Here is a 27,296-nt window from a genome sequence, read left to right on the forward strand (position 1 = left end):
TTTCCCCCCCCCTAATTGGTGGATTGCAGTCTGCAGGGGCCTGATTAAGAACGGCGAGAGGCAAGACGAGGAAAGCTTTGGAGGCCGCCGCAGAACAGACGCGCTGCGTCACCTTTGCAAGATGAACCCTTCCCAGGCGCTGAGGGTCCGTGGCATGGTGGTACGTCCTTTTTACCACTTGTTGTGAGAAAGGCGTTGCGGTAAAGTTAACTAATGACCTTCGCTCATTCTGCCGGGACACTGAAGACCTGGCTCTTTGAGCTTTCTGGCCTGGACTGAGAGTATTAATTGGGGTTTTAATTGGATTCTAATTGGGATTTTTATTTATTCAAGGTTAACGTAATCGTTTTAATTGTTTTTAATTTTGTAATTGTTGTATTGTTTTTTTTTAAAAAACCTTGTGAACCGCCCTGAGTCCTATGGGAGAAAGGCGGTATATAAGTTTAATAAATAATAATAAGCAGTGCTTTTTTTGTAAAAGAAAAAGGTGCCGGAACTCACACATGTCATACCCTTGCCTACCCTACAAGGTTCCATCCAAAAAAGGTGCTGGAACTCCGTTCTGAGCGTTCTATGAGAAAAAAAGCCCTGATAATAATAATAATAATAATAATAATAATAATAATAATATAATAATAATAATAATAATAATAATAATAATAATAATAATAATAATAATAAATAATAATAATAATAATAATAATAATAATAATAATAATAATAATAATAATAATAATAATAATAATAACAACTTATTCACCTCTTTTCTGATAGAAGAGGACAATTACAGCTCGGGGTTGAAGAGCAGCTTTTCTTGGTGGCCCCTGCACTTGGTGGGTTTCTTGAAGACGTTTTGTTACCAAACTGGATAGCAGCATTATCAAACATGTACATACTGTGTTTCCCTGGAAATAAGACCTATTCTCTAAAATAAGCCCTAGCTTGATTTTAATGTCTGTGCTTAATATAAGCCCTACCCGCAAAATAAGATCTAGTGAAGACCCTGCCCACCTGTCTAGTTGTGCGAGGTGGGGCGAGGCGCACACGTAAAAATCAAGCTTGGGGATGGGGGGGGCGGAACTTCCCCACACGCCCCGTATCTGCTTACCTCAGGGCCCCTGCAGCCAGGTCTCACGGCGGCAGCAGCAGCAGCAGCAGCCCTCTCCTACAAAAAAGCCTGTGTGGCCACTGGCTCACTTCTGGTTGCTGGTAGCCACTCGTGGCAGGATGCCACATGACACGTCATGCCGTGCTGCTGCCCACGGAAGGATGGCAGTTTGCACCAGTGCCGCTGCCCGCGTGCACAATGTGCTACGTGGCATCCTGCGAGCGGCTGCAGAAGACATTGGGCGGTGGCCGTGACCGGTGTCGGGGTGTGGGAGGTCTGGCGGGTAAGACATCACCTGAAAATAAGACCTAGTGCCTCTTTTGGAAGCAAATATATGTATGTATGTATGTACAGCAGTAACTGTGAGAGGGATCTCAGAGTCCTAGTAGACAATCCCTTAAATACGAGCCAGCCGTGTGCTGCAGCTGCCAAAAAAGCCAACACAGTGCTAGACTCTAGAAAGAGTACAGAGTACAGAGAAGAGCAACAAAGATGATTGGGGGACTGGAGGCTAAAATATATAGGGAACGGTTGCTGGAATTGGGTATGTGTAGTTTAACGAAGAGAAGGGTGAGGGGCGACATGATAGAAGTGTTCCAATATCTCAGGGGCTGCCCCAAAGAAGAGGGAGTCAAACTGTTCTCCAAAGCACCAGAGGGCAGGACAAGAAGCAATGGATGAAAACTAGTCAAGGAGAGAAGCAACTTGGAACTAAGGAGAAACTTCCTGACAGTTAGAACAATTAACCAGTGGAACAACCTGCCTCCAGAAGCGGTGAATGCTCCAACACTGGAACTTTTTAAGAGGAGACTGGACAGCCATTTGCCTGAAATGGTATAGGGCACAGGTCTGCAACCCACGGCTCCGGAGCTGCATGCGGCTCTTTCAGCCATCTCCTGCGGCTCCCAGTCCTCTGCCATGTGCAGTCCAAAAAAAAAAAGTGGGACTAAAAAAGTTCAACCAATCAATTCAAATATGCAGGGTAGGTGCATATCTCGCCTTGGCTCCACTCTTCGGTCAAACCCTGTTCTGCGCATGCGCGCATGTACGTACATGCGCACACATTTTTTTGCGGCTCCCAGTTTTTCCTTTTGTGAGGGAACCGGTTCCGAGTGGCTCTTTCACTGTTTCAGGTTGCTAACCCCTGGTATAGGGTTTGGACTAGATGACCTCCAAGGTCCCTTCCAACTTTCTTCTTCTTCTTCTTCTTCTTCTTCTTCTTCTTCTTCTTCTTCTTCTTCTTCTTCTTCTTCTTCTTCTTCTTCTTCTTCTTCTTCTTCTTCTTCTTCTTCTTCTTCCTCCTCCTCCTCTTCTTCTTCTTCTTCTTCTTCTTCTTCTTCTTCTTATTATTATTATTATTATTATTATTATTATTATTATTATTATTATTATTATTATTATTATTGTGTGTATATATGCATATATATATGTATATATATAAAAGAACGGATCTTATTTTCAATGAAACACTATACCATCAAAAGCCAAAAAGGAAACAAAAAGATGTAAGCACCTCACCAGCAACCCACACCCAAATTTGCAGAGATTAATGACAGGATTAAGACCAGCAGGCAAGAAGCAAACAATACCCCAACCAAGGAACTACCAACTCCGACAAACAAGCTAATAGTCAATCAAAGAACCACCAAGATCATTCCTACCAACTCTGACAGGGCTAGCCACTTGTATATAAAATGAGACAAAATCCTACTTTCTAACTCAGGGCTGCAAAAATCGGCCGCTGCGCCACGGGGTACAAAAAATGGCTGCCTCCGTGCCTTGGGGTTCAAAAATGAGACGCTGCTGTGCCACGGGATGCAGAAACAAGGCACTGCACCACACAAGAATGGGGCATGGCTAGTGAGTATCACGCGGCCACTAGCCCTGCCCTGTTTGCGGCACGCATGTGCTTGCAACCCTGTGCGCACGTGCCCACACGCACCCATGTGAAATGCTTCCCCCTCCCTTTTCCTGCAATCTGCCAACCGACAAAAAGTTGGTGACCTCTGTTTTAACTAGCATTGCTGGTGTTACCTAGTTTGGTACTGAAATGTCTGAAAGAAAACAGCCAAGCTCAGAGAATACCAAGGACACCATATTTCTTTTAGTTTTTTATTATATTAATAACATCATGATTTAAAAATAACAACCAGTGCCCACATTTACAATCTTTACAGTTAGCAACATGGTTAAAAGGATGAGACTTCCCTTGCACAAGGAACATAAATGTACCTGGTTCTTATGTATGTGTCTTCCAGTAATCTGGCAATGGAGACAGACGTCTGTCGGAAGTAAATTTGCAGCCAAATTTCAAGAGGTTCTCGTTTGCTTAGGTGGAGGAATGTCACTTGCCAGGACTTGGCGTAGCTTTGACTTTGGATCACACCAAGAACAAGTTTTCAGAGGATAGTGTCAGTGACCTGGTCTGTTTTGTGAGCGGCTTGTTGCTTGGAACAAATGCCAAAGTGCGGACATGGTTTGGAACTTTTATCCGGAACGGTCAACAGGTGAGAATTTGATAGAGGAAAACACCATAGCATAGCCCAGTGACGGTGAACCTTTTACAGACCGAGTGCCCCAAAACTGGCCCCGTCCCCCACTCCACCCTCTGCCCGTTCTTCCCCCACCCTGCCCCCTGGGCCACCCACCGCCTCCACGGCCCACCGCAACAGATTGCTCAGCTGGCCCAGCAGCACCATGGCAGCCACGCCCTCCTGTGCCCTGCAGCATCAACCACGCACGATGGGGCGTGAGGGCAGAGTCTTCTCCCTGCTGCCCAGCTGCATTATCTTTGGCTGCACTGTTCCACGTGGCCTGTACTCGGGGGTGACTCTCCTGTGGGGTGCTGCTGGTGAGGAAGGGGTCACGGGGGGAGGCGGGGTGGGGGCAACGGCGCGCGTGCCCACAGAGAGGGCTCTGAGTATCCGCCTCTGTTGTGATTCAGTGTCAGCCTGTGCTCCCAGCAGCTGAGTCCGATGAATCGGAGGAGGAGGAAAAGGAGGGGTTTGGAGAGCCTTCGGTGTCGGAGGGAGGCTCTGATGCACTGCAGGACTCTCAGCCTGGCCCCTCCAGTCGTGTTCCTCATGAGGCTCAGCTGTGTGAGGATGAGGGGTCGGACTCAGAGGAATCACAGCTGTATCTGTTCAGAGACGCTAGAAGCAGAAGGCAATCCAGCAGAGCAGAGCAGAGCAGAGAAAATCAATGAGGCAACTCAGTGAGAGGAGGAGAAGCCAGTGAGAAGCCACGCCTTGGGACTGATAATAAAAGGGGAAGGTGTGGGCGGGGCTGGTTGCTGAAGGCAACGGTTTATAGATATTCTAAGAGAATCCTGGTCTGTTCTTGTTACTTCTGTTTAACTCTTGTTTGTTGACTCTTGTTTGATATTTTGATTCATTTATTGCTTTTTTGTTTGAACTGTCAATACATTTGGGTTGGGTTTTTCCAGCCTATTGACTGTAAAAAGGAAAAAGGGGTTGTCCCTGACACACAAACAGGGCCGGTCGTAGGCTGGAACAGAACAGCCTCTGGCATGCGTGCTATAGGTTCACCACCACTGGCCTAGCCCATACTGGTGGTCCTCGACACAGCAACTGTTTGTTTAGTGATTGCTCCAAGTTACAATAGCACTGGAAAAAGGGACCTATGACCGGTTCCTGCACTTAAGACCATTGTGGCCTCCTCGCAGTCATGTGATCAAAATTTGGGTGCTTGGCAAAGCGGCATGCATTTATGACAGTTGCAGCATCCTGGGGTCACGTGACTAACACTTGTGACCTTCCCAGCCAGTTTTCTGACAAGCAAAGTGGATGGGGAAAGCTGAATTCATTTAACGACTGCACAATTCACTTAACCACTGCAGTGATTCTCTTAACAAGTATAGCAAAAAAAAAAAATATCATAACATCGGGGATGTTTTAGTTAGCAACCGCCTTGCTTAGCAGTGCAAATTCCGGTCACAACTGTCGTAAGTCGAGGTCTACCTGAAAAACAGGTGGGAAGTACTACTTGCCTTTTAGATACCGTATCACTGGGAATAGCATGAGATTTTTATGGCAGCGCTGGGCTTTTTAACCCCTTATGACAGTGATGGTGAACCTTTTAGAGACCGAGTGCCCAAACTGCAACCCCAAACCCACTTATTTATTGCAAAGTGCCAACACGGCAATTTAATCTGAATACTGAGGTTTTAGTTTATAAAAAACAACTCATACATTAACATCTTGTGTCTTAAAAGAAAAACACCATAACAAAGCTTTCAATGATGCAAACCACTTTTTCCTGAAAGGTAAAAGTTTACATTTGGCATGCTTTTGAACAATTAATGTGATTTTTGCTGTTGTGTGCATGCTGATAATTTGTCTAACCTTGGATTATACTTTGCAAGTTTGAGAGCAACACGTGCAGCACTCAGGTCATCTGTTAGTCTGTTTCTGGTGTCAGATTTGATATAATTCAAAGCTGAAAACAGCGCGCTCGCTCCGGAGGCTTGTTTTGGCTAGGAAGGGGCTAGAGAAATGGCTTTTTCTGCGAAAACTTAGCCAAAGAGCGAGGTGCGTGTGCCCACAGAGAGGGCTCCGAGTGCCCCCCTCTGGCACACGTGCCATTGGTTCGCCACCACTACCTTATGAAAAGAATAACAGCAGAAGGCTGCCATTTGACGTCCTTAATTTTAATCTATTCAATCCAAGCCGTGGATGAAAAAAGCTTAAAGCAATGAATAAACATATAAAACCACTATTAACTATACTGAAATCGTTCAAAACTGAAAAGAAAACAAAAAGGAAATTGATAAAACGTAGAACATAGAATAATAGATCCGTGGTGGCGCAATGGTTGGGATGCAGCACTGCAGGCTACTTCTGCGGACTGCCGGATGCCCACTGTTCCGCAGTTCGATCCTGACCAGCTCATGGCCGACTCAGCCTTCCATCCTTCCGAGGTCGGTAAAATGAGGACCCAGATTGTTGGGGGCAAAAATGCTGACTCTGTAAACTGCTTAGAAAGGGCTGTAAAGCACTGTGAAGCGGTATATGCTATTGGGGAAGGAAGGAAGGAAGAACGGACCCTGGTGATGCAGTGGTTAGAATGCAGTATTGCAGGCTAACAGCCGACTGCCAACAGTTTGATCCTGACCAGCTCAAGGTTGACTCAGCCTTTCATCCTTCCGAGGTCGGTAAATGAAGATCCAGATTGTTGGGGGCAATAGGCTGACTCTGTAAACTGCTTAGAGAGGACTGTAAAAAATTGTGGGATGATACATGTGCTATTCCTTCCTCCCTCCCTCCCTATGGTGGTGCAGTGGTTAAAATGCGGTATTTCAGGCTGACTTTGCCCACCGCCAGCAGTTTGATCCTGACCAGCTCAAGGTCGACTCAGCCTTCCAGCCTTCCGAGCTTGGTAAAATGAGGACCCAGATTGTTGGGGGCCATAGGCTGATTCTGTAAGCCGCTTAGAGAGGGCTGTGAAGAACTGTGAAGCAGTATACAAGTCTAAGTGCTATTGCTATAACAGGGTCAGAAGGGACTTTGGAGGTCTTCTAGTGCAACCTCCCCCCACCCTTGCTCAGGCAGGAAATCCAATACCATTTCAGAGAAATAGCTATGCAGTCTCTTCTTGAAAACTCCAGTGATGGAGCAGCCACAACGTCCGGAGATAAGCCGTTCCACTGATTAATTGTTCTCACTGTCAGGCAATTTCTCCTCAATTCTAGTCTGGCTCTCCAATGATCTTTCTTTGCTTGTGAAATGTGTTTCAAGAGCTCAAGCGGGATATCTGGTTGCGTCCCTGTGTGGCGCTAAACCCTCATTTGGAGTTTGCTCAGCAGAGCCCCGTTTTCCTTCTCTTGTGCAGCGCAAACGGGAGAACATCAGCTCTGTGCTCTGGCAGATGAGGAGGCAGCTGCTGCTCGAACTGATGGAGATCCTGCCCACCGTCCGCAGCTTGCACATCCCCGAGGAGGCCGAGCAAGAGATGGAACCCAACATCTCGGTCTATTCCGGGCTGAAGGAGGAGCACGTCGTCAAGGCCAGCGCCCTCCTGCGCCTCTACTGTGCTCTGATGGGCATTGCCGGCTTAAAGTGAGCAGGCCTGGATCTTCTTCCGCGGACTTAGTCATCCTACGACGGTCACGTTTGCGGGTTGGGTCTCAGAGTTCCCTTAGCTCAGGGGTCCCCAACCCACAGTCCGTGGAGCAGTACAGGCCCACAACCTGCCAGCAACCGGTCTGCACAGACAAGCAAAGCCCCGTCCGTGGGATGTGGGCATCACACAAAACCATGCGCTCTCTGGTCCGTGGAAAAACCTTTCTCTGGGGAACCTGGTGGTGCCCAAAAGGTTGGGGACCTCTGCCTTAGGTGGCCATTCATTGGATGGTGACGGTTGAGGGTCAAAATGTGTGGTGGGAAGGATGTCTAAGGAAAGATCAATATCGCAATTGGAGCTCATTTTTCCCCATTCAGTTTCTTAACCAAAGTAACTTTAAGAAGGGTGGACTTCAACTCCCAGAATTCCCCAGCCAGCATGCTTTAACAGGGGTGGACTTCAACTCTCAGAATTCCCCAGCTGGAATGCTTTAAGAAGGGTGGACTTCCACTCCCAGAATCCCCCAGCTGGCATGCTTTAAGAGGGGTGGACTTCCAGTCCCAGAATTCCCCAGCTGGAATGCTTTAAGATGGGTGGACTTCAACTCCCAGAATTCCCTAGCCAGCATGCTTTAAGAGAGGTGGACTTCCAGTCCCAGAATTCCCCAGCTGGAATGCTTTAAGAGGGGTGGACTTCAACTCCCAGAATTCCACAGCCAGCATGCTTTAAGAGGGGTGGACTTCAACTCCCAGAATTCCCCAGCCAGCATGCTTTAAGAGGGGTGGACTTCCAGTCCCAGAATTCCCCAGCTGGAATGCTTTAAGATGGGTGGACTTCAACTCCCAGAATCCCCCAGCCGGCATGCTTTAAGCCCTCCTTTAAATTTAGATCCTTTTTTTGGTTGTCTCTATCCTTTCCTGTCGGCTGCACTAAATTGTGAAAAAGAATATCCAGTCTGCACAAGTCAAGTCTTTACTTGGCAGGCCCGTTCCGAGCCTCTTCTCGGAGGGAACCACATCATGCAGAATCTGCCTCGCACGAGCCGTTCCTGACAACTGAAGAACCAAGGAATAAACTTGCTGTTTAGAACAGTGTTCCCCACCCTTTCTGGCTTGCCGGACCGATAGGGCTGGGGATGGGGAGAAGGGATGGTTCTGTGTGAGTGCCAAGTGTACACGTGCACGTGCAACTCATGGAAGTGGAGGTGTGCACGCCTGCTTGTGCAGCTCGGTTCCGAATGGGCCAAGTGCAGCCTGGGGACCCCTGGTTTAGAACAGGGGTCCCCAACCCCCAGTCTGTGGACCAGTACCGGGCCACGGCATGCCAGCAACCGGTCCGCACAAACAAGCAAAGCCCCATCCACGGGATGCAGGCAGCACACAAAACCACGCACTCTCCGGTCCACGGAAAAACCTCTCTCCACGTAACCGGTCCCTGTTGCCCAAAAGGTTGGGGACCCCTGATTTAGAAGACTTGTTTTGCAAATGACTCCAGGCACTGGGGAGAAATATTGCCCTGCCAATCGTATGCAGCTGATCCTCTCTTTGTTTCATCCTGCAGGCCGACCGACGAAGAAGCGGAGCAGCTACTTCAGCTCATGACCAGCCGCCCGCCGGCCACTCCGGCAGGGGTCCGCTTTGTGTCGCTCTCTTTCTGCATGCTGCTCGCTTTCTCCACGCTCGTCAGGTATCCTTTGAGTAACCAAATGATTCCATTCATTTCATTGCTGGTGGACGGGTGGGGGGGTGGGGGAGGAGCGGCCTCGGCTGGGATCGGGCCCCTCACCCTGAGCTGCAAATCCAGAGTGTGACCCCTTTTCTGTTTGGAGGCCAGCTTTTCTTTATTTTTATTTATTTGCTAAGAGGAGAATGGGAGTGGGACAATGACTTAATTCCACAAGACACACACGGTAAAGGTAAAGGTAAAGGTTCCCCCGCACATGCGTGCTAGTCGTTTCCGACTCTAGGGGCCGGTGCTCATCTCCATTTCAAAGCCAAAGAGCCATCGCTTGTCCGAGGACGTCTCCGTGGTCATGTGGCCCGCATGACTAGACGCCAAAGGCGCACGGAACGCTGTTACCTTCCCACCGGAGTGGTCCCTATTTTTCTACTCGCATTTTTACGTGCTTTCGAACTGCTAGGTTGGCAGAAGCTGGGACGAGTAACAGGCGCTCACTCTGTTACGCGGCACTTGGGATTCGACCCGCCAAACTGCCGACCTTCTGATCGACAAGCTCAGCGTCCTAACCCACTGAGCCACCGTCCCTTAAGACACACACACACACACCTATTTGAGGTCACCATTTCTACATATAGTCCTCGACTTATGGTCACAACTGAGCCCCAAATTTCCATCGCTTAACAAGTCAGATATTAAGTGAGGTTTGTCCGCTTTTACGACCTTTTTTGTCACAGGTGGCAATAGCGATAGCACTTAGACTTGCATAGCGCTTCACAACGTGGAGAAAAGCAAAGTCTTACCCTTAGGCAGGAAAAAACCAAAGGCACAAATACAGACTGGACGAGACCCGGCTTAAAAACAGCAACTGTGAGAGGGACCTTGGGAGTCCGAGTGGACGATCACTTAACCAGGAGCCAGCAGTGTGCTGCAGTGGCCAAAAAAGCTAATACAATCCTGGCTTGTATAAAGAGAGGCATAGAATCAACATCATGAGAAGTATTAGTCCCACGTTATAAAGCCCTAGTGAGACCACACCCGGAATACTGCTGCCAATTTTGGTCACCATATCTCAAAAAAGATGTAGAGAGTTTGGAAAAAATACATAGAAGAGCAACTAAGATGATCCAAGGCCTGGAGACTAAAACATACCAAGAATGGCTACAGGACTTGGGTTTGGCTAGTCCAGGGGTCAGCAACCTGAAACAGTGAAAAAGCCACTCGGAACCGGTTCCCTCACAAAAGGAAAAACTGGGAGCCACAAAAATTGTGTGCGCATGGGCGTACATGCACACATGCGCAGAGCAGGGTTTGACTGAAGAGTGGAGCCAAGGCGAGATATGCACCTACCTTGCATATTTGAATTGATTGGTTGAACTTTTTTAGTCCCACTTTTTTTTTTTTTTTTGGACTACACATAGAAGACTGGGAGCCGCAGGAGACGGCTGAAAGAGCCGCATGCTATGGGCTAGTCTAAAGAAAAGAAGAAACAGGGGTGACATAATAGCGGTATTCCAGTATTTGAGGGGCTGCCACAAAGAAGAGGGGGGGTCACATTATTCTCCAAAGCACCAGAGGGAAGGACGAGAAACAATGGTTGGAAGCTGATCAAAGAGAGAAGCAACCTGGAATTAAGGAGAAACTTCCTAACAGTGAGGACAATTAACCAGTGGAACAGCTTGCCACCAGAAATCGTGGGTGCTCCATCACTGGAGATTTTTAAGACGAGGCTAGACAACCTCCTCTCTGAGATGGTGTAGGTTCTCCTGCTTGAGCAGGGGGCTGGACTAGAAGACCTACAGGGTCCCTTCCAGCGCTGTTCCATTCTAACAGTGCTTTACAGCCCTCTGTAAACCATTTACAGAATCTCCAACAAGCTGGGCCCTCATTTTGCCGACCTTGGAAGGATGGACTTGCTCAAGGTTAACTCAACCGTCCATGTTTAGATTGGAGATAGATGATGTCTTATCCTCCCCCTCTTTAGTGTATGACACGGTCCTTTCCGCAGTTCCAAGAAGGCTCCCCACCCATTTGCACCACTCAGGTGACCCTGAGGACACAGACAAACCTCCAGGTGGCTTCAACGACTCTCTAAAAGGATGCAAATGACCAGCTGTCCGCAAGGAGTATAAATCCTTCCATTTCCCCACCATCCCAGTCAGAGCTGAAGAAGCTTCTAGGATGAGAAGCGAAACGTCTTCAAAGAAAAAAAAAAGCAAGAAAGTCCAGCTGCCTCTTGGAAAGAGCACCTTTGGGATAACCATGACCTGGAGGACTGAGAATCTCCATAGACCTTGTGGGGATTGATGTTCCACAGGGAGCGTGATGCTTTTATCTAACAATAACTAATAATAATAAAGTTGGAAGGGACCTTGGAGGTCATCTAGTCCAACCCCTTGCTCAGCCAGGAGACCCTATACCGTTTCAGACAAATGGCTGTCCAGTCTCTTCTTAAAAACTTCCAGTGTTGGAGCATTCACCACTTCTGGAGGCAGGTTGTTCCACTGATTAATTGATCTAACTGTCGGGAAGTTTCTCCTTAGTTCTAGGTTGCTTCTCTCCTTGATCAGTTTCCATCCGTTGCTTCTTGTCCTGCCTTCAGCTGCTTTGGAGAAGAGCTTGACTCCCTCTTCTTTGGGGCAGCCCCTGAGATACTGGAAGGCTGCTACCATGTCCCCCCCCCCTCGCCCTTCTCTTCATTAAACTAGACATGCCCAATTCCAGCAGCCGTTCCTTATATTTTGGGTCCACCCAGGTGTAGCAATCACGTGACCGTGGGGATGCTGTGATGGTCATAAGTGTGGGAACTGGTCATAAGTCACTTTTCCAGTGTCTTGTAACACTGAATGGTTGCTACATGAATGGTTCTAAGTCAAGGACTACCTGTAACTGCAACCCTGGATAGAGTTGTGGCTTGCAGTCGCTGGAGGCTTTTAATAAGAAGAGACTGAACAGCCATTCGTCTGGAATGGTATAGGGCAGGGGGTCTTCAAACGTGGCCCTTTTATGACTTGTGGACTGCAACTGCCAGAATTCCTCAGCCAGCGTGCACGCTGGCTGAGGAATTCTGGCAGTTGCAGTCCACAAGTCATAAAAGGGCCACGTTTGAAGACCCCTTGCTATAGGGTCTCTTGCTTGAGCAGGGGGCTGGACTAGAAGACCTCCAAGGTCCCTTCCCATCCTGTTCTCCGGTTATTCTGTCCGACTTCCAACTCTTAACGTGATCCTCTCTCTTTAGCACCCCAGAACAAGAGCAGCTGATGGTGATGTGGTTGAGCTGGATGATCAAGGAAGAAGCTTATTTTGAAAGGTTAGCGACCTTTTCCTGCCCTTGCCAAAAATACAGTGTACACTAAAAAAAACACAAAACATTCTCCATGAAATGTTTTCCTCCTCTCCCCACTTTTCTTTTCCGACAGCACTTCCGGAGTTTCGGCCTCCTTCGGCGAGATGCTGTTACTGGTCGCCATGTATTTCCATAGCAACCAGCTCAGCGCTATCATTGACTTGGTGTGCTCTACTCTGGGCATGAAGGTAAGTGGTCCACTCCCACTGGTGGGGCCTGGAGCTGCAGGCCTTCCTGCTTGACGTCCCTAAAGCTGCCTCTGTAATCTTAATCATAATCCTAATAGTAAAGTTGGAAGGGACCTTGGAGGTCATCTAGTCCAACCCCCTGCTCAGGCAGGAAACCCTGTACCATTTCAGACACAAACGGCTGTCCAGTCTCTTCTTAAAAACTTCCAGTGTTGGAGCATTCACCGCTTCTAGAGGCAGGTTGTTCCACTGGTTAATTGTTCCGACTGTCAGGAAGTTTCTCTTTAGTTCCAGGTTGCTTCTCTCCTTGGTGAGTTTCCATCCGTTGCTTCTTGTCCTGCCTTCGGGTGCTTTGGAGAACAGCTTGACTCCCTCTTCTTGTCAAACATCAGATTTAATCCAAGAGTCAGTTTGGCCTAGTGATGAAAGCATATGGCTAGAAAGCAGGAGACGGTGAGTTCTAGTCCTGCCTTAGTCATGAACACTGTCTGGGTGACTTTGGGCCAATCACCAGGAGATGGTGAGTTGTAGTCCTGCCTTCGGCATGAACACTGTCTGGGTGACTTTGGGCCAATCACCAAGAGACGGAGAGTTCTAGTCCTGCCTTAGTCATGAACACTGTCTGGGTGACTTTGAGACAATCATCAGGAGACTGTGAGTTCTAGTCCCAACGTAGGCATGATAGCCAGCTGGGTGACTTTGCGACAATTAACAGGAGAGGGTGAGTTCTAGACAATGAGATGAAGGCTGGCTAGGCGACTTTGGAACAATCCCCAGCAGACTGGATGCTAAAACAAATGAAGAATGGTGGAAGGAATTGGGTATGTTTAATGAAGAGAAGGACGAGGGGGGGGGGACATGATAGCAGTGTTCCAATATCTCAGGGGGGCTGCCCTAAAAAAAGAGGGAGTCAAGCTATTCTCCAAAGCGCCCGAAGGCAGGACAAGAAGCAACAGATGGAAACTCATCAAGGAGAGAAGCAACCTAGAATTAAGGAGAAACTTCCTGACAGTTAGAACAATTAACCAGTGGAACAACCTGCCTCTAGAAGCGGTGAATGCTCCAACACTGGAAGTTTTTAAGAAGAGATTGGACTAAAATGATATCAGGTCTCTTGCCTGAGCAAGGTCCAAGGTCCCTTTCAACTGTTAGACTGTTATTATTTTGAAAGACCCTCCAGATCAGGAGACAATGTGTTCTAGTCCCACCTTAGCTATGAAAACCACACCCATAACGAACTGATCTCCGTGTTCATTTAACAACTGTGGCGTTTATTTACGGATTGCTCCCTAAAAGGTCGTAAAATTGGGTTGGTCACGAGGCAGGCTCCATTACGGCCTTATGTCAAAGACAATTTGTGGGGAATATTCACTTTAGCAAAAACCCTCAGCCTGACAATATTGGTGTTCCTGGTCTTACTCATTTCAGATTGTCATCAAACCCAGTTCTCTGAGTCGCATGAAAACCATCTTCACCCAGGAGATTTTCACCGAACAGGTAATCTGTTAATCAGTCTTTTTTGGCATAAACCAGGATGGAAGTTCACTTTCTTTGTTTTTTTAAAGGCACCGAAACAGGAAAGCTTCGTCTGGGTACATATTTCATGTAAAATATTCCGAGTTTCCTTTGCGGTTCTATGACTGAATAAAGATTCATTGATTTTCTAGGTTTTCTTCAGTCTGAGCATTTCATAATACAGATTATAATGGCTCTAGGCCAGGGGTCTTCAAACTTGGGCCTTTTATTTATGACTTTATGACTTGTGGACTTCAAGTATTGCTAAGCACATAGATTTGTGCTTAGATTGTAAGCCGCCCTGAGTCTTCGGAGAAGGGCGGGATATAAATGGGATTTAAAAAAAAAAAGTCAAGTTGAAGTCCACAAGTCATAAAAGGGCCAAGTTGGAAGACCCTTGCGTGTGGACTGCAACTCCCAGAATTCCTCAGCCAGGTACGCTTTCTGAGGAATTCTGGGAGTTGAAGTCCACAAGTCATAAAAGGGCCAAGTTGGAAGACCCTTGTGTGTGGACTTCAACTCCCAGAATTTCTCAGCCAGGCACACTTTCTGAGGAATTCTGGGAGTTGAAGTCCACAAGTCATAAAAGGGCCAAGTTTGAAGACCCCTGCTTGTGGACTTCAACTCCTAGAATTCCTCAGCTAGGCACACTGGCTGAGGAATTCTGGGAGTTGAAGTCCACAAGTCATAACAGGGCCAAGTTTGAAGACATCTGCTCTAGGTAGTCCTTAGTTTAGGACTGATTGCTTTGCAGACCTGAAAAAAGGGACTTACAACCCAGATTCAAAATTCTGACAGTTGTCTTCCCCCCCCCACACACATACGTAAACACAGGACTGTATGTTGGGTGCTTTACAAGGATCTATGACAATTTGCCAACTCTCCTCAGCCAACTCTCCACGGGCAACTTGCTGAGGCCAACTAATACTGAAGTGGTGCAATAGAACCATTAAAGAGAGGATGCCAAAGCAGGGACAGAATGAAACGTGAATAGCAAAAATTAAAACATTTTTATTTTATTTTAACTAATTAAATAGAATTGTTAAACTGCCCTGCAGCAAGTTGTCTCGTGGTGAGTTGTATGCAGGTAGTTCCCGACTTAACAAATAGTTCGTTTAACGGCGATCTGAAGTTACGGCACTGAAAAAAGTGACCTAACAACCCTTTTTCACACTTCACCATCATTGCAGCATCCCCGTGGTTATGTGATTTATATTCGGACGCTGGGCAACTGGCTCATATTTATGACGGTCACAGTGTCCTGGGGGCTCACATGATTGTTCTGTTCCAGTCTACGTGGGTCCTTCTTATGCTCACAAGGAGAAACCCCTCTTCCAACAAGCAGTCTGGAACCTCAGGAAAAAACAATCTCCTTTTATTATTCACAGACCTGAGTCAGTGTCCAAGACAAACAAACACGGTTCACAGAAACTCGATCCTCAACACGAACGGTCGCCTTCGGCAACCAGCACCTCCCACACCTTCCCTTTTATTATGCTCCTTTGCCTTTGGAGCCGCCCCATTGCATTCCTCTGTCCTACTCGCTTCTCTTGCCTGCGCTTTCGTGCATCCTGGATTTGTCCCAACTGTTCTTCATCATTGTCCAACTCAGGCTCCCAGCACAGCTGTGTCTCAGCCTGAGCACAAGTAGAGGGGCTAGGCTCCTTGTCCGACTGTAAGTCTTGGAGCTCTTCAGAGCCTTCCTCTGACTCTGATGTCACTCCAGGCCCCTCCTCCTCCTCCTCTGATTCCTCAGACTCAGCTGCCGGATTCACTGGCTGGCGAGGAATCACAACAGCGATTCCCTTTTGTGACCTTCTGACAAGCAAAGTCAAAGGGGAAGCCAGATTCACCTAACCACCGTGTTAACTAATTTGAACAACTGCAGTGATTCCCTTAACAGATGTGGCAAGAAACAATCCTAAAACAGGGCAAAACGTGCATGACACATTTCTCACTTAGCAACGTAGATTTTGGGCTCGGTTGAGGTCGTACGTCGAGGACCACCTGTCCTTTTAGATCAGCGTTTGGCAACTTTAAAACACCTGGGCTTCAGTTCCCAGAATTCCCCAGCCCGGCTTTGTAAAATGGCGGCCTCCAGTCACTTCCACAGATCTGTCTCCTTCCAGCCAGCAGGAGAATACAGAGCTGAGCTTCCAGAAAGGCCTTTGGGAAAAGCTGGTCGTCTTTTCTGGTGGGATGCTAACGCCTTTCTTCCTCCTAGGTGGTGACTGCTCATGCGGTGCGCGTGGCGGTTACGAGCAACCTGAGCGCAAACATCACTGGGTTTCTCCCCATCCATTGCATTTACCAACTTCTCAGGAGCCGATCGTTCACGAAGCACAAAGTGTCCATCAAGGTGGGTTGCGTTCTTTGCAACAGCAGCTTTCCGGGCGTGTGTGCAAGCAATAGCGATAGCACTTGGACTTATATACTGCTTCATAGTGCTTTACAGCCCTCTCTAAGCGGCTTACAGTCAGCCTGTTGCCCCACCCCCAACAATCTGGCTGTTCATTTTACCGACTTCGGAAGGATGGAAGGCTGAGTGAGCCAGTCAGGATTGAACTGCTGGCAGTTAGCAGAATTAGCCTGCAGTACCACATTCTAACCACTGCGCCACCATGAGAAGGAAGGAAGGAAAAGGAAGGAAAGAAGGAAGGAAGGAAGGAGAAAAGGGAGGGAGAGAAGGAGGAAGGGAAGGAGTAAAGGGAGAGAGAGAAAGAAGGAAAAGAAGGAAGGAAGCAATAGCAATAGCAATAGCACTTAGACTTATATACCGCTTCGCGGTGCTTTACAGCCCTCTCTAAGCGGTTTACAGAGTCAGCATATTTGCCCCCAACAATCTGGCTGCTCATTTTACCGACCTCGGAAGGATGGAAGGCTGAGTGAACTTTGAGCTAGTCAGGATTGAACTGCTGGCAGTTGGCAGAATTAGCCTGCAATACCGCATTCTAACCACTGTGCCACCATGAGAAGGAAGGGAAGAAAAAAAAGGAAAGGAAGGAAGCAGTAGCAACAGCACTTAGACTTATATACCGCTTCACAGTGCTTTACAGCCCTCTCTAAGCGGTTTACAGAGTCAGCATTATTTTCCCCCAACAATCTGTGTCCTCATTTTACCGACCTTTGCAGACTTTTGCAAAGCAAAGTTAGTGGGGAAGCTAGACTCACTTTACAACTGGGTTATTAACTGAACAGCTGCAGTGCTTCACTGAGGAACTGCTGTGTCAACATCCATCTCAGGAATCCAAATACAACTCCAGATTCGTTCCGTTTATGAAAATCTTACTGTTTATTGAATACATTGCTTGGTTATTGCAAAGCAGAACTAACTCTGAGGTTCTCACAGACCAATTCATCGGCTTAAACAATCGTTTTCCCAGCCAAACCTTCAACGTCTTACGTAATCCATATCAACAGGTTGACTTTGTTTTGGGAATCGTCTGCTTCAAATCCACACGTGTCCTAACGTGTTTTCCTGAAAATAAGATCCAGTCTTATATTATTATATTATTGTATATTATGTTATTTTTGAAGTCCACAAGTCATAAAAGGGCCACATTTGAAGACCCCCTGATCTAAAGGCAAGTTGAAACGCAGAGGCACGTAGCTGGCAAAATTTCATCCTTGACAATGTGGCGAGAAAGGTCATCGAAATGGAGCAAATGCTCAATTCACAACTGCTTTGCTTAACAACAGAAATGTTGAGCTCAGTTGTGGTTGTAAATCGAGAACGTCCTGTGCTGCTGTGTGACAACGAAGCAGCTGATTGCAGTTTTATCCTGAAAGCCCTGATGTCCTTGAAAAAATATCCATTGTCCTTGACTGTTTGTTAGTCCGAAGCAGGGATAGGCAACCTTGGCTCTTTTATGACTCGTGGACTTCAACTCCCAGAATTCCTGAGCCAGCATGGGGAAAACTTTGCCCCCCTCATGACCTGTGGACTTCAAGTCCCAGAATTCCTGAGCTGGCATGGCTCAGCATGGAAACCTCTCCCTTTCGCCTCAGAGTGGTTGGCTCAGGAATTCTGGGAGTTGAAGTCCACTAGTCATAAAAGAGCCAAGGTTTCCTACCCCGGTCTGGAGGACACGATAAAAACTGCAACCCCCCACATCTCAAGGCACTAATTTTCCTGTTCTATTTTAGCCATCCAATTTATCTTCTGTTGTTGTTGTTATTTTCTTTCTCTTAAGGACTGGATTTACAGACAGCTGTGTGAAACCACGACACCCCTCCATCCTCAGTTGCTTCCACTCATTGACGTCTACATCAACTCTGTTCTGACACCTGCCTCTAAATCCAACCCAGAAGCCACCAACCAGCCTATCACAGAGCAGGAAATCTTGAATGTTTTCAAAGCACTGACCGGGGTATGAATTTGAAAGCAAAATTAATTAACATTTAAGGGTGATGTTAAGCTTCTGGCGGCATTCTGCTGCAATCAGTATTTTTTTGCCCCCAGATTAGACTAGAATGAGATCATATTCTCATTTCCCGCTATAGAGATCAGTGTTTCTCAACTGTGGCCATTTTAAGATGGTTGGACTTCAACCAATCATCTTAAAAGTAGCTGAGATTAAGAAACACAGAATTAGATGCATCTGAAGATGTGTCTGATTTACATTCCAACTTGGAAGAGGTGCACACCCGGCTCCCAGAATTCCCCAACCTGGCTGGCTGGCAGAATTCTGGGAGTTGAAGTCCACCTACTTTAACATTGCCAAGGTTGAGAAACACTAGCATTGATGTTTCCTTTCTTCCTTCCTTTGGAAGGGGACTCCGAGATTGTAAAGACGCCCAGAGTTATCCTGTAGTAAGATGGGTGGCCAATAGGTTTTACAAACAAACGAACAAAACTTGGGGCAACGATGAGAACAACATCCTGGCCTCAAGATCCTTATTCTTGCTTTTGAATTGCTAGCTCTCCCAAAAGGCCGTTGGGATTCCTAGATCAGGGCTTTTCAACCTTTTCACCCATTGTACCACTTTTAGGATATGGCAACATCCGAGTACCACCAGTTGCCTAGCAAGGGGTCAAAAACTTGATTGGCAGTGGGGGTGGGGGGGTCCTTGGGTTTTTATTTCCCCCCCCCCCCCCCCGTTGGGTGGTTGCAGCAGGTTTTGGTCACTTCACATGACCCTGGGACAATGTGACCGTCATAAATATGAATCAGTTGCCACGCATCTGAATGTAAATCACAAGACCTTGGAGATGCTGCAACATTCCAGCTGATCAGTGCTTCTTCTGGGCTTAGCAGAAGCGCCAGGTTCAGCGCTGAGCTCCAGCTGGAGCCTGCTGCTGATCCTGGTGCTTCCGCTGAGCCCTGACAGCCCCTAAGAAGCGCTGATCCTGGCGCTTTCACAGAGCCCTGACAGCCCTGCAGCTCCAGCCATCTCTCACTCAGGCTTGTGTGGTGCTGCCACCAGTTCAGCTCATTCCCCCACCACCACCACTTTTCTAGGATGGTCACGTACCACCTGCCGGGTACCAATGTACCACAGGTGGTACCCATACCACTGGTTGAAAAGCCCTATCCTAGATCAATCTTTCTGAACCTAGCCACAGGTTGGGACATAGTGAGGTGAGACTAATGGGAGCTGTTATTTGGCTTACTGGGCAGATACTAGGAAGGGGATAAAGGTTTGAGACTTGCAAGATTGGTGTCAGCCTTGTGAGGTAGTCCAGGCAAGAAGCATGCTCAGAATGAACTATTTCTACTTTATTATAAGGTTACATTACAATTACTGAGTCGTGGTGGCGCAGCAGTTAGAATGCGGTATTGCAGGCTGACTGCCTACAGTTCGATCCTGACTGGCTCAAGGTTGACTCGGCCTTCCGTCCTTCCGAGGTCGGTAAAATAAGGACCCAGATTGTTGGGGGCCATAGGCTGACTCTGTAAACCACTTAGAGAGGGCTGTAAAGCTCTGTGAAGTGGTATATAAGTCTAAGTTAGACATGTCAAACACAAGGTCCGGGGGCCGGATCCAGCCCGTGAAGTGGTTTCATGTGGCCCGCGAAGCCATCCTGGAAACAGTGAGGGAACGGCCCCCACCCACTGCCCTGGCCCTGGCCCAGAGACCCTCTGTCTGCCAGAGACCCCCAGATCTGTCCCACTCCTGCCCAGGCCCCCCCATAGGCACCCTTGATGCGAACGATGTAGAGCTGGCCACGCCCACCCAGTAGGCCATACGCACTCTAGCCACGCCCACCCAGTAGGCCACGCCCACCCTGGCCATACCCACCCGGCCCCTTGAGGGCAACCGCAATGCTGATGCGGCCCTCAATGAAATTGAGTTTGACACCCCTGGTCTAAGTGCTGTTGCTATTCTTTCTTCCTTCCTTCCCTCCCTTCCTCCTTTCTCTCCCTCTCTTTTCCCCTTCCTTTCTTTCTGTCTCCCTCCCTCCCTACCCTACTTCCTTCTTTCTCTCCCTCTCCTTCCTTCCTTCCTTCCTTCCTTCCTTCCTTCCTTCCTTCCTTCCTTCCTTCCTTCCTTCCTTCCTTCCTTCCCCATGGTGGCACAATGGTTAGAATGCAGTATTGCAAGCTGACTCTGCCCACTGCCAGGAGTTCGATCCTGATTGGCTCAAGGTTGACTCAGCCTTCCGTCCTTCTGAGGTCGGTAAAATGAGGACCCAGGTTGTTGGGGACCATAGGCTGACTCTGTAAACCGGTACTGGTCCACGGACTGGGGGTTGGGGACCCCTGGCATAGTCTGTGGCTTTTCTCTCTGTCTCCCAAGGTCACTCCCTCACACCATTACAATTCATTTAGTGACCGTTCAAAGTGACAACTTTGAAAAAAATTGACTTATGACTGTTTTTCACACTTAATGACCATTGCAGCATCCCCGTGGCCACGGGACTTACATTCCAAAGTTTGGTAACTGGTTCATACTTACCATGTTTTTCCAAAAATAAGACCAGATTTTCTTTTTGTTTTTTGCCTCCAAAAGAGGCACCAGTTCTTATTTTCAGGGGGTGTCTTTTATACTCAACTCTGGCATCGACAGCCCTGCCCAGCCGGTCCACTTCTTCTGGGGCCAAAGTTCTTCAGCTGCATTCGGGCCTGCATTTTGCAGTCAGTTCTCTCTGAAAGGCCTATGCAGCTGAGTACCGACCTATGGATTGAATCCATAGCTCAGTTCTCGGCTGCAGTGGCCTTCTGGAAATCCCTGTGACTGAGAAATGCAGGTCTGGCTGCAGAAGACGCCACAGAAGAAGTGGGATGACGAGGAGAGGCCTGGCTGCAAGGTAAGGGGGTGTAAGGCGCGTGGGGCACCTCCACAACCCCCATCCCTGCCCTAGCTTGATTTTTAAGTGTGTGCCTCGCCCCCAAACTAGGGCTTATTTTGGGGGTAGGGCTTATATTAGGCCCACCCCTAGATATCAAGCTAGGGCTTATTTTCGGGGTACATATGGCGGTGGCAGCATCCTGGGGTCATGTCATCCCCTTTTGTGACCTTCTGACAAGCAAAGTCAACAGGCAAAACAGATTCACTTAGCACCTTTTAACAACTGCAGTGATTCAACTCATTAACAAATGAGGTGAGAAAGGTCGTAAAATAGAGCAAAACTCACTTAACAAACTTCTCACTTAGCAACTTAAATTTTGGACTCAATTATGGTTGTACGTTAAGGACTACCTGTATTTACAACGGGGGGGGCAGCATCCCAGACCATGTAATGACCACTTGTAACTTTCGCAGCTGACTCCCAACAAGCAGAATCAGTGGGATGTAGTCGTGCAGTGTCCCAGGATCACGTGATCCCCTTTTGTGACCGTCTGACAAAGCAAAGTCAACGGGGAAGTCAAATTCACCTAACAACCGTGTTACAAACTTAACCACCGCGCTGATTCCCTTAATGGCGGTGGCAATAAAAAGTTGTAAAATGGGTCAAAATTCACTTTAGCTGTCTCGCTTAGCAACGGAAATGTTGGGCTCGATTGTGACCGCACGTCGAGGGTTAACTGTGCACAATCCCATGATAAATCTTCTGCATTTCTCATCCGTAGGGAGGAGACTCGGCAGCTCGTCTGAATCCCTGTTACGGAATCACCGCTCAGCTTTTGGTCCTCTACTACATCCTGTCTTACGAAGAAGCCATCCTGGCTAGTTCAAAGACTTTGGGTACGAGGCAGAGAATGGGGTCCTCTGGAGCAGGGTTCCCCAACCGGTGGGCCGCGGCCCTATTGGCCACCAGGCTGTGTTGTGTGGCTGGCTGGTGGACACATGTGCTCGCATGCACGCACAGAGCCCCACTCACACGAGTGTCACCGTGAGCGTTGTGGGTGTTTGTGGCCCCACTTGTGCAAGCGTCATTGCGATCATTTGCGGCCCCACTCCACGTCCCCTCAAGCATCGCGGGGGTTCCACGGCCCGAATCGCTTGAGCAACAGGTGTTCATGCACGCTTGCACACATTCACCCCACCCACAAAACCATCCCTTCTTTCCCGCCCCCTCCTTCCCCCCACCTTCGGCTGCCAACTCCAAAAAGTTGGGGAACTATGCTCTAGAGTTTGATCTAAGATGATCCAAGGCCTGGAGACTAAAACATACGAAGAACGGCTGCAGGACTTGGGTTTGGCTAGTCTAAAGAAAAGAAGAAACAGGGGAGACACGATAGCAGCGTTCCAGTATTTGAGGGGTTGCCACAAGGCAGCGGAGGTCACGTTATTCTCCAAAGCACCAGAGGGCAGGACGAGAAACAATGGCTGGAAACTGACCAAAGAGAGAAGCAACCTGGAATTAGGGAGAAACTTCCTGACAGTGAGGACAATTGACCGGTGGAACAGCTTGCCACCAGAAATCATGGGCGTTCCATCACTGGAGATTTTTAAGAAGAGATAGAATAGAGTAGAGTAGAGTAGGAAGGGACCTTGGAGGTCTTCTAATCCATTCCCCTGCTTAAGCAGGAGAATCTACACTGTCTCAGACAGGTGAATGACCAGTGTCTTCTTAAAAATCTCCACTGACGGAGCACCCACGATTTCTGGAGGCAAGCTGTTCCACTGGTTGACTGGACATTCGTTGGATGGTATAGGTCAGTGACGGTGAACCTTTTACAGACCGAGTGCCCAAACTGCAACCCAAAACCCACTTATGTATTGTTGGGTGCCGGGTGGGTGTGGGCAATGGGTGGGTGTGGCCAATGGGGTGGGCATGGCCCATTGGGTGGGTGTGGCTGTGGTGGTAAAGGCAGACTGGGTGGGACTAAAAAGTTCAATCAATCAATTCCAATTTTGCGAGATCTTTTTTTCCCCACAAGAAGTTGAAATTGATTGATTGAACCTTTTTTTTTGTTTTTGCACACGGTGGTGGGGGCCTAAAGCAAAAATATTTTATAAAACCCAGCTGAAGGCCTAGGACTGGGGCAATGGTGCGTGTGCCCACAGAGAGGGCTCTGCATGCCACATGTGGCATGTGTGCCATGGGTTCGCCACCACGGGTATAGGATCTCCTGCTTGAGCAGAGGGTTGGACCAGAAGACCTCCAAGGTCCCTTCCAGCTATATTCTATTCTATTCTATTCTATTCTATTCTATTCTATTCTATTCTATTCTATTCTATTCTATTCTATTCTATTCTATTCTATTCTATTCCATTCCATTCCATTCCATTCCATTCTAGAGTGCATGAAGAGGGAGCGACTTGCATTAGTTGCAGTTGTGTGACTTTTGAATGCAACAAGGCTGTTGCTCTGTTGTGTCTTGTGCAGCTGCCATGCAAAAGAAGCCCAAGTCTTACTCGCCCGCGCTGATGGATCAGATCCCGATTAAGTTCCTCATCCGGCAGGCTCAAGGACTGCAGCAAGAACTGGGAGGTAGGTTTAGCTAAAATTTATCATGGAATCCTAGAGTTGGAACGTAGCCTTGAGCTCACCTAGTCTAACCCCACCCCCTCCTACTGGAGTTCTGATTAAAACATTTTGGAATGCCGAATAAAACATCTCTGACCAATGGCTTGGTCTCATCTACCTAATAAGATCTGTTGTCGAATATATTTGTGTATATTTTTGAAATAAAAAACCGGTCAGTCCTAGAGGAGATCAACCCTGACTGCTCTTTAGAAGGCCAGATCCTGAAGCTGAAACTCAAATACTTTGGCCACCTAATGAGGAGGAAGGACTCACTGGAGAAGAGCCTAATGCTGGGAAAGATTGAGGGCAATAGAAAAAGGGGACGACAGAGAATGAGGTGGCTGGATGGAGTCCCTGAAGCAGTAGGCGTGAGCTTAAATGGACTCCAGAAGATGGTAGAGGACAGGAAGGCCTGGAGGAACATTGTCCATAGGGTCGCGATGGGTCGGACACGACTTCGCAACTAACAACAAAATGTGTATCTTAGACATGACAATTATTATGTAATGAAACGGGAAATTTGGGCTACCCGAAACTTAAAATACTATGGATCTTAAAGGCTAAATTGGAGCACTGTAATTGAAAATGGGTAAAATCTTAAAAACAGGACATGATAACTGCAACTAAAAATATATTGATAAATACCTTAACTGACTGTGTTATAACTAGTAATGTATTAACTTGATTGTGATACAATAACTGTAGGAAATAGAGAGGGAATTTTTAGATCATTTAACCTGAGACAGGCGCTAAGCACATTGATTTGTGCTTTAAATTGTAAGCCGCCCTGAGTCTTCGGAGAAGGGCGGGATATAAATGGGATTAAAACAAAAAACAAAACAAAAAAATGATTTTGTTAATGGACTATTGTTTTACCCAATCACCACATTGCTTCCTAAGCACTTTGATATTTTGATGGAAAATTGGAAAATTGATAAAAACCTTGTTTTAAAAGATCTGTTGTCCAGTCAGTAGACCAAACTGGCTGTCTTAACGATTACGGTGAAAACTTTATTTTTTTCCCCTCCCCGGGGATGCAAATTTTAAACTAATGGAATGCTTTTGAGATTGGTTGCATTTGCATTGTGCTGCTGTTGGTTTTCACACAGTTTTAGTCTTCCAGCGAATATGCACCCTTGGGGGTGAGGGCATTTTGTCCATCTGTAAACCATTTGTCCACTCTCCGCCCCCCCCACAGGCTTGCATTCTGCGCTGCTGCGCCTCCTGGCCACCAACTATCCACACCTTTGCATTGTGGACGACTGGATCTGTGAGGAACACATCACGGGCACCGATGTTTTACTGCGCAAGATGCTCCTGACCAACGCTGCTAAGAGACACTCCCCAGGGCAGCTGCAGGAAGGTGGGTCTCCTTGGGGGTCACACTGGGTGGATAGAATAGAATAACAAGAGTTGGAAGGGACCTTGGAGGTCATCTAGTCCAACCCACTGCTCAGGCAGGAAACCCTATACCATTTCAGACAAATAGCTACACAATCTCTTCTTAAAAACTTCCAGTGTTGGAGCATTCACCACTTCTGGAGGCAGGATGTTCCACTGGTTAATTGTTCTCACTGTCAGAAAATTTACCCTTAGTTCCAGGTTGCTTCTTAATAATAATAATTAATAATAATAACAATAATAATAATGATGATGATGATGAAGAAGAAGAAGAAGAAGAAGAAGAAGAAGAAGAAGAAGAAGAAGAAGAAGAAGAAGAAGAAGAAGAAGAAGAAGTTGGAAGGGACCTTGGAGGTCATCTAGTCCAACCCCCTGCTTAGGCAGAAGACCCTATACCATTTCAGACAAATGGCTGCTGTCCAGTCTTTTCTTCAAAAATTCCAGTGTTGGAGCATTCACAGCTTCTGGAGGCAAGGAGTTCCACTGGTTAGTTGTTCTAACTGTCAGGAAGTTTCTCCTTAGTTCTAGGTTGCTTCTCTCCTTGGTTAGTTTCCATCCATTGCTTCTTGTCCTGCTTTCAGGTGCTTTGGAGAATAGCTTGACTCCCTCTTCTTTGGGGCAAACCCTGAGATACTGGAAGACTGCTATCATGTCACCCCTCGTCCTTCTCTTCATTAAACTAGACATGCCAATTCCTGCAACTGTTACTTATATGTTTTAGCTTTTGCTCCTCTGCTCCTCTTTGTTGCTCTTCTCTGCACACTTTCAACATCTTTTTTACATCATGGCGACCAAAACTGGATGCCGTATTCCAAGTGTGGCCTTACCAAGGCCTTGTAAAGTGGTATTAACACTTCATGTGATCTTGATTCTGTCCCTCTGTTAATGCAGCCTAGCACTGTGTTGGCTTTTTTGGCAGGTGCCAAAAAACCTCTCTCCTACCCATGGCATTGCTGTAACATTGTCTCACGGAGAAAATAGGAAAGAAACGGGGCCAGAGCAATACAGATTACAGATAAGTCTTCGACTTACAATCATTCACTTAGTGACCGAAGTTACAACAGCATTGGAAAAAAGTGACTTCAAACCGTTTTTCACACTTATGACCGTTGGAACGTCCCCCGCAGTCGTGTGAGCAAAATTCAGACGCTTGGCAACCGGCATGTACTTCTGCCGGTTGCAGAATCTGGGAATCGTGTGATCCCCTTTTGTCAATGGGGAAAGCCAGGTTCACTTAACAACCGCGTTACTAATTTAACAGCGGCGGTGATTCACTTAACAACTGTGGCAAGAAAGCTGGTGAAACGGGGCCAAACTCTCTTAACAACTTAGCAATGGAAACTTTAGAGCAATTGTGCTCGGAAGATCCCAAAAGGCAATCACACAACCCCAGGATACTGCAACTGTCAGAAGTACATGCCAGTTGCCAAGCCTCTGAATTTTAATCATGTGACCGTGAAGATGCTGCAGTGGTCGTAAATGTGAATGATTCAAGTCCCTTTTTTCAGCCACTAAACGGATGGTTGTTAAGTGGAGGATTACCTGTACTGATTTCCCCCATATACCATGCCAAAAATGAGAACAAGGCATCTCAGCGGAGGCGCCAACCCTTTGAGGTAGGCCAAATCAAACTCTTTTCTCTCTTTTTTTCCCAATAATTTTTTTTTCATCCCTTAGCTTTTTCAATACTGCGAGGGAATCACACCCAGGTCTTGCAGATTTTGGAGCACCTAACCCTCCTCTCAGCTGCCGAATTAATTCCTTACGCCGAAGTGTTGACCTCCCACATGCACCAGCTGTTCCATCCTGGAGTCCCTCGGCGAATCCTCCAGACGGTCAACAGGATTTGGATGGCGTTGAACATGGTCATGCCCCGAAGGTGGGTAGTGTGGAGCTGCGCGAGCTTGCGCTTCATCCGCAGGTGTTAGGAAGGTAGCGGCCTTCACAGTGGAGTTGTCAATAGCCTGGAATATTGTAGCTCGGGGTTGAACTGTAGGGCCCTGGGTGTTCTCTTGAGTTGGATTGCTTTCTTGCAGACGTTTCATGACCCAACTAGGTAACATCATCAGTGTGAGAAGGGGATGGGGTTTGTGGGAGGGAGGAGGAGGAGGAGAAGAAGAA

The 27,296-nt window shown here is 47.5% G+C and overlaps 1 protein-coding gene across 1 annotated transcript in view; it reads left to right on the forward strand.

The window, feature by feature from the left end:
• INTS2 (integrator complex subunit 2) overlaps positions 1 to 27,296 on the forward strand; it is a 63,929-nt gene that overhangs the window by 16,494 nt on the left and 20,139 nt on the right. Inside the window, exons 6-18 of the mRNA XM_083379666.1 lie at positions 30 to 160; positions 3,442 to 3,615; positions 6,959 to 7,185; positions 8,750 to 8,875; positions 12,105 to 12,176; positions 12,286 to 12,400; positions 13,829 to 13,897; positions 16,140 to 16,274; positions 18,109 to 18,285; positions 21,931 to 22,045; positions 23,634 to 23,738; positions 24,973 to 25,137; positions 26,853 to 27,054. Of these exons, the coding sequence (XP_083235792.1) occupies positions 30 to 160; positions 3,442 to 3,615; positions 6,959 to 7,185; positions 8,750 to 8,875; positions 12,105 to 12,176; positions 12,286 to 12,400; positions 13,829 to 13,897; positions 16,140 to 16,274; positions 18,109 to 18,285; positions 21,931 to 22,045; positions 23,634 to 23,738; positions 24,973 to 25,137; positions 26,853 to 27,054 (1,813 nt within the window). The remainder of the gene's footprint in view (positions 1 to 29; positions 161 to 3,441; positions 3,616 to 6,958; positions 7,186 to 8,749; positions 8,876 to 12,104; positions 12,177 to 12,285; positions 12,401 to 13,828; positions 13,898 to 16,139; positions 16,275 to 18,108; positions 18,286 to 21,930; positions 22,046 to 23,633; positions 23,739 to 24,972; positions 25,138 to 26,852; positions 27,055 to 27,296) is intronic.

Source organism: Vipera ursinii (assembly GCF_947247035.1).
Source record: "Vipera ursinii genome assembly, chromosome: 1".
NCBI lineage: Eukaryota > Metazoa > Chordata > Lepidosauria > Squamata > Viperidae > Vipera > Vipera ursinii.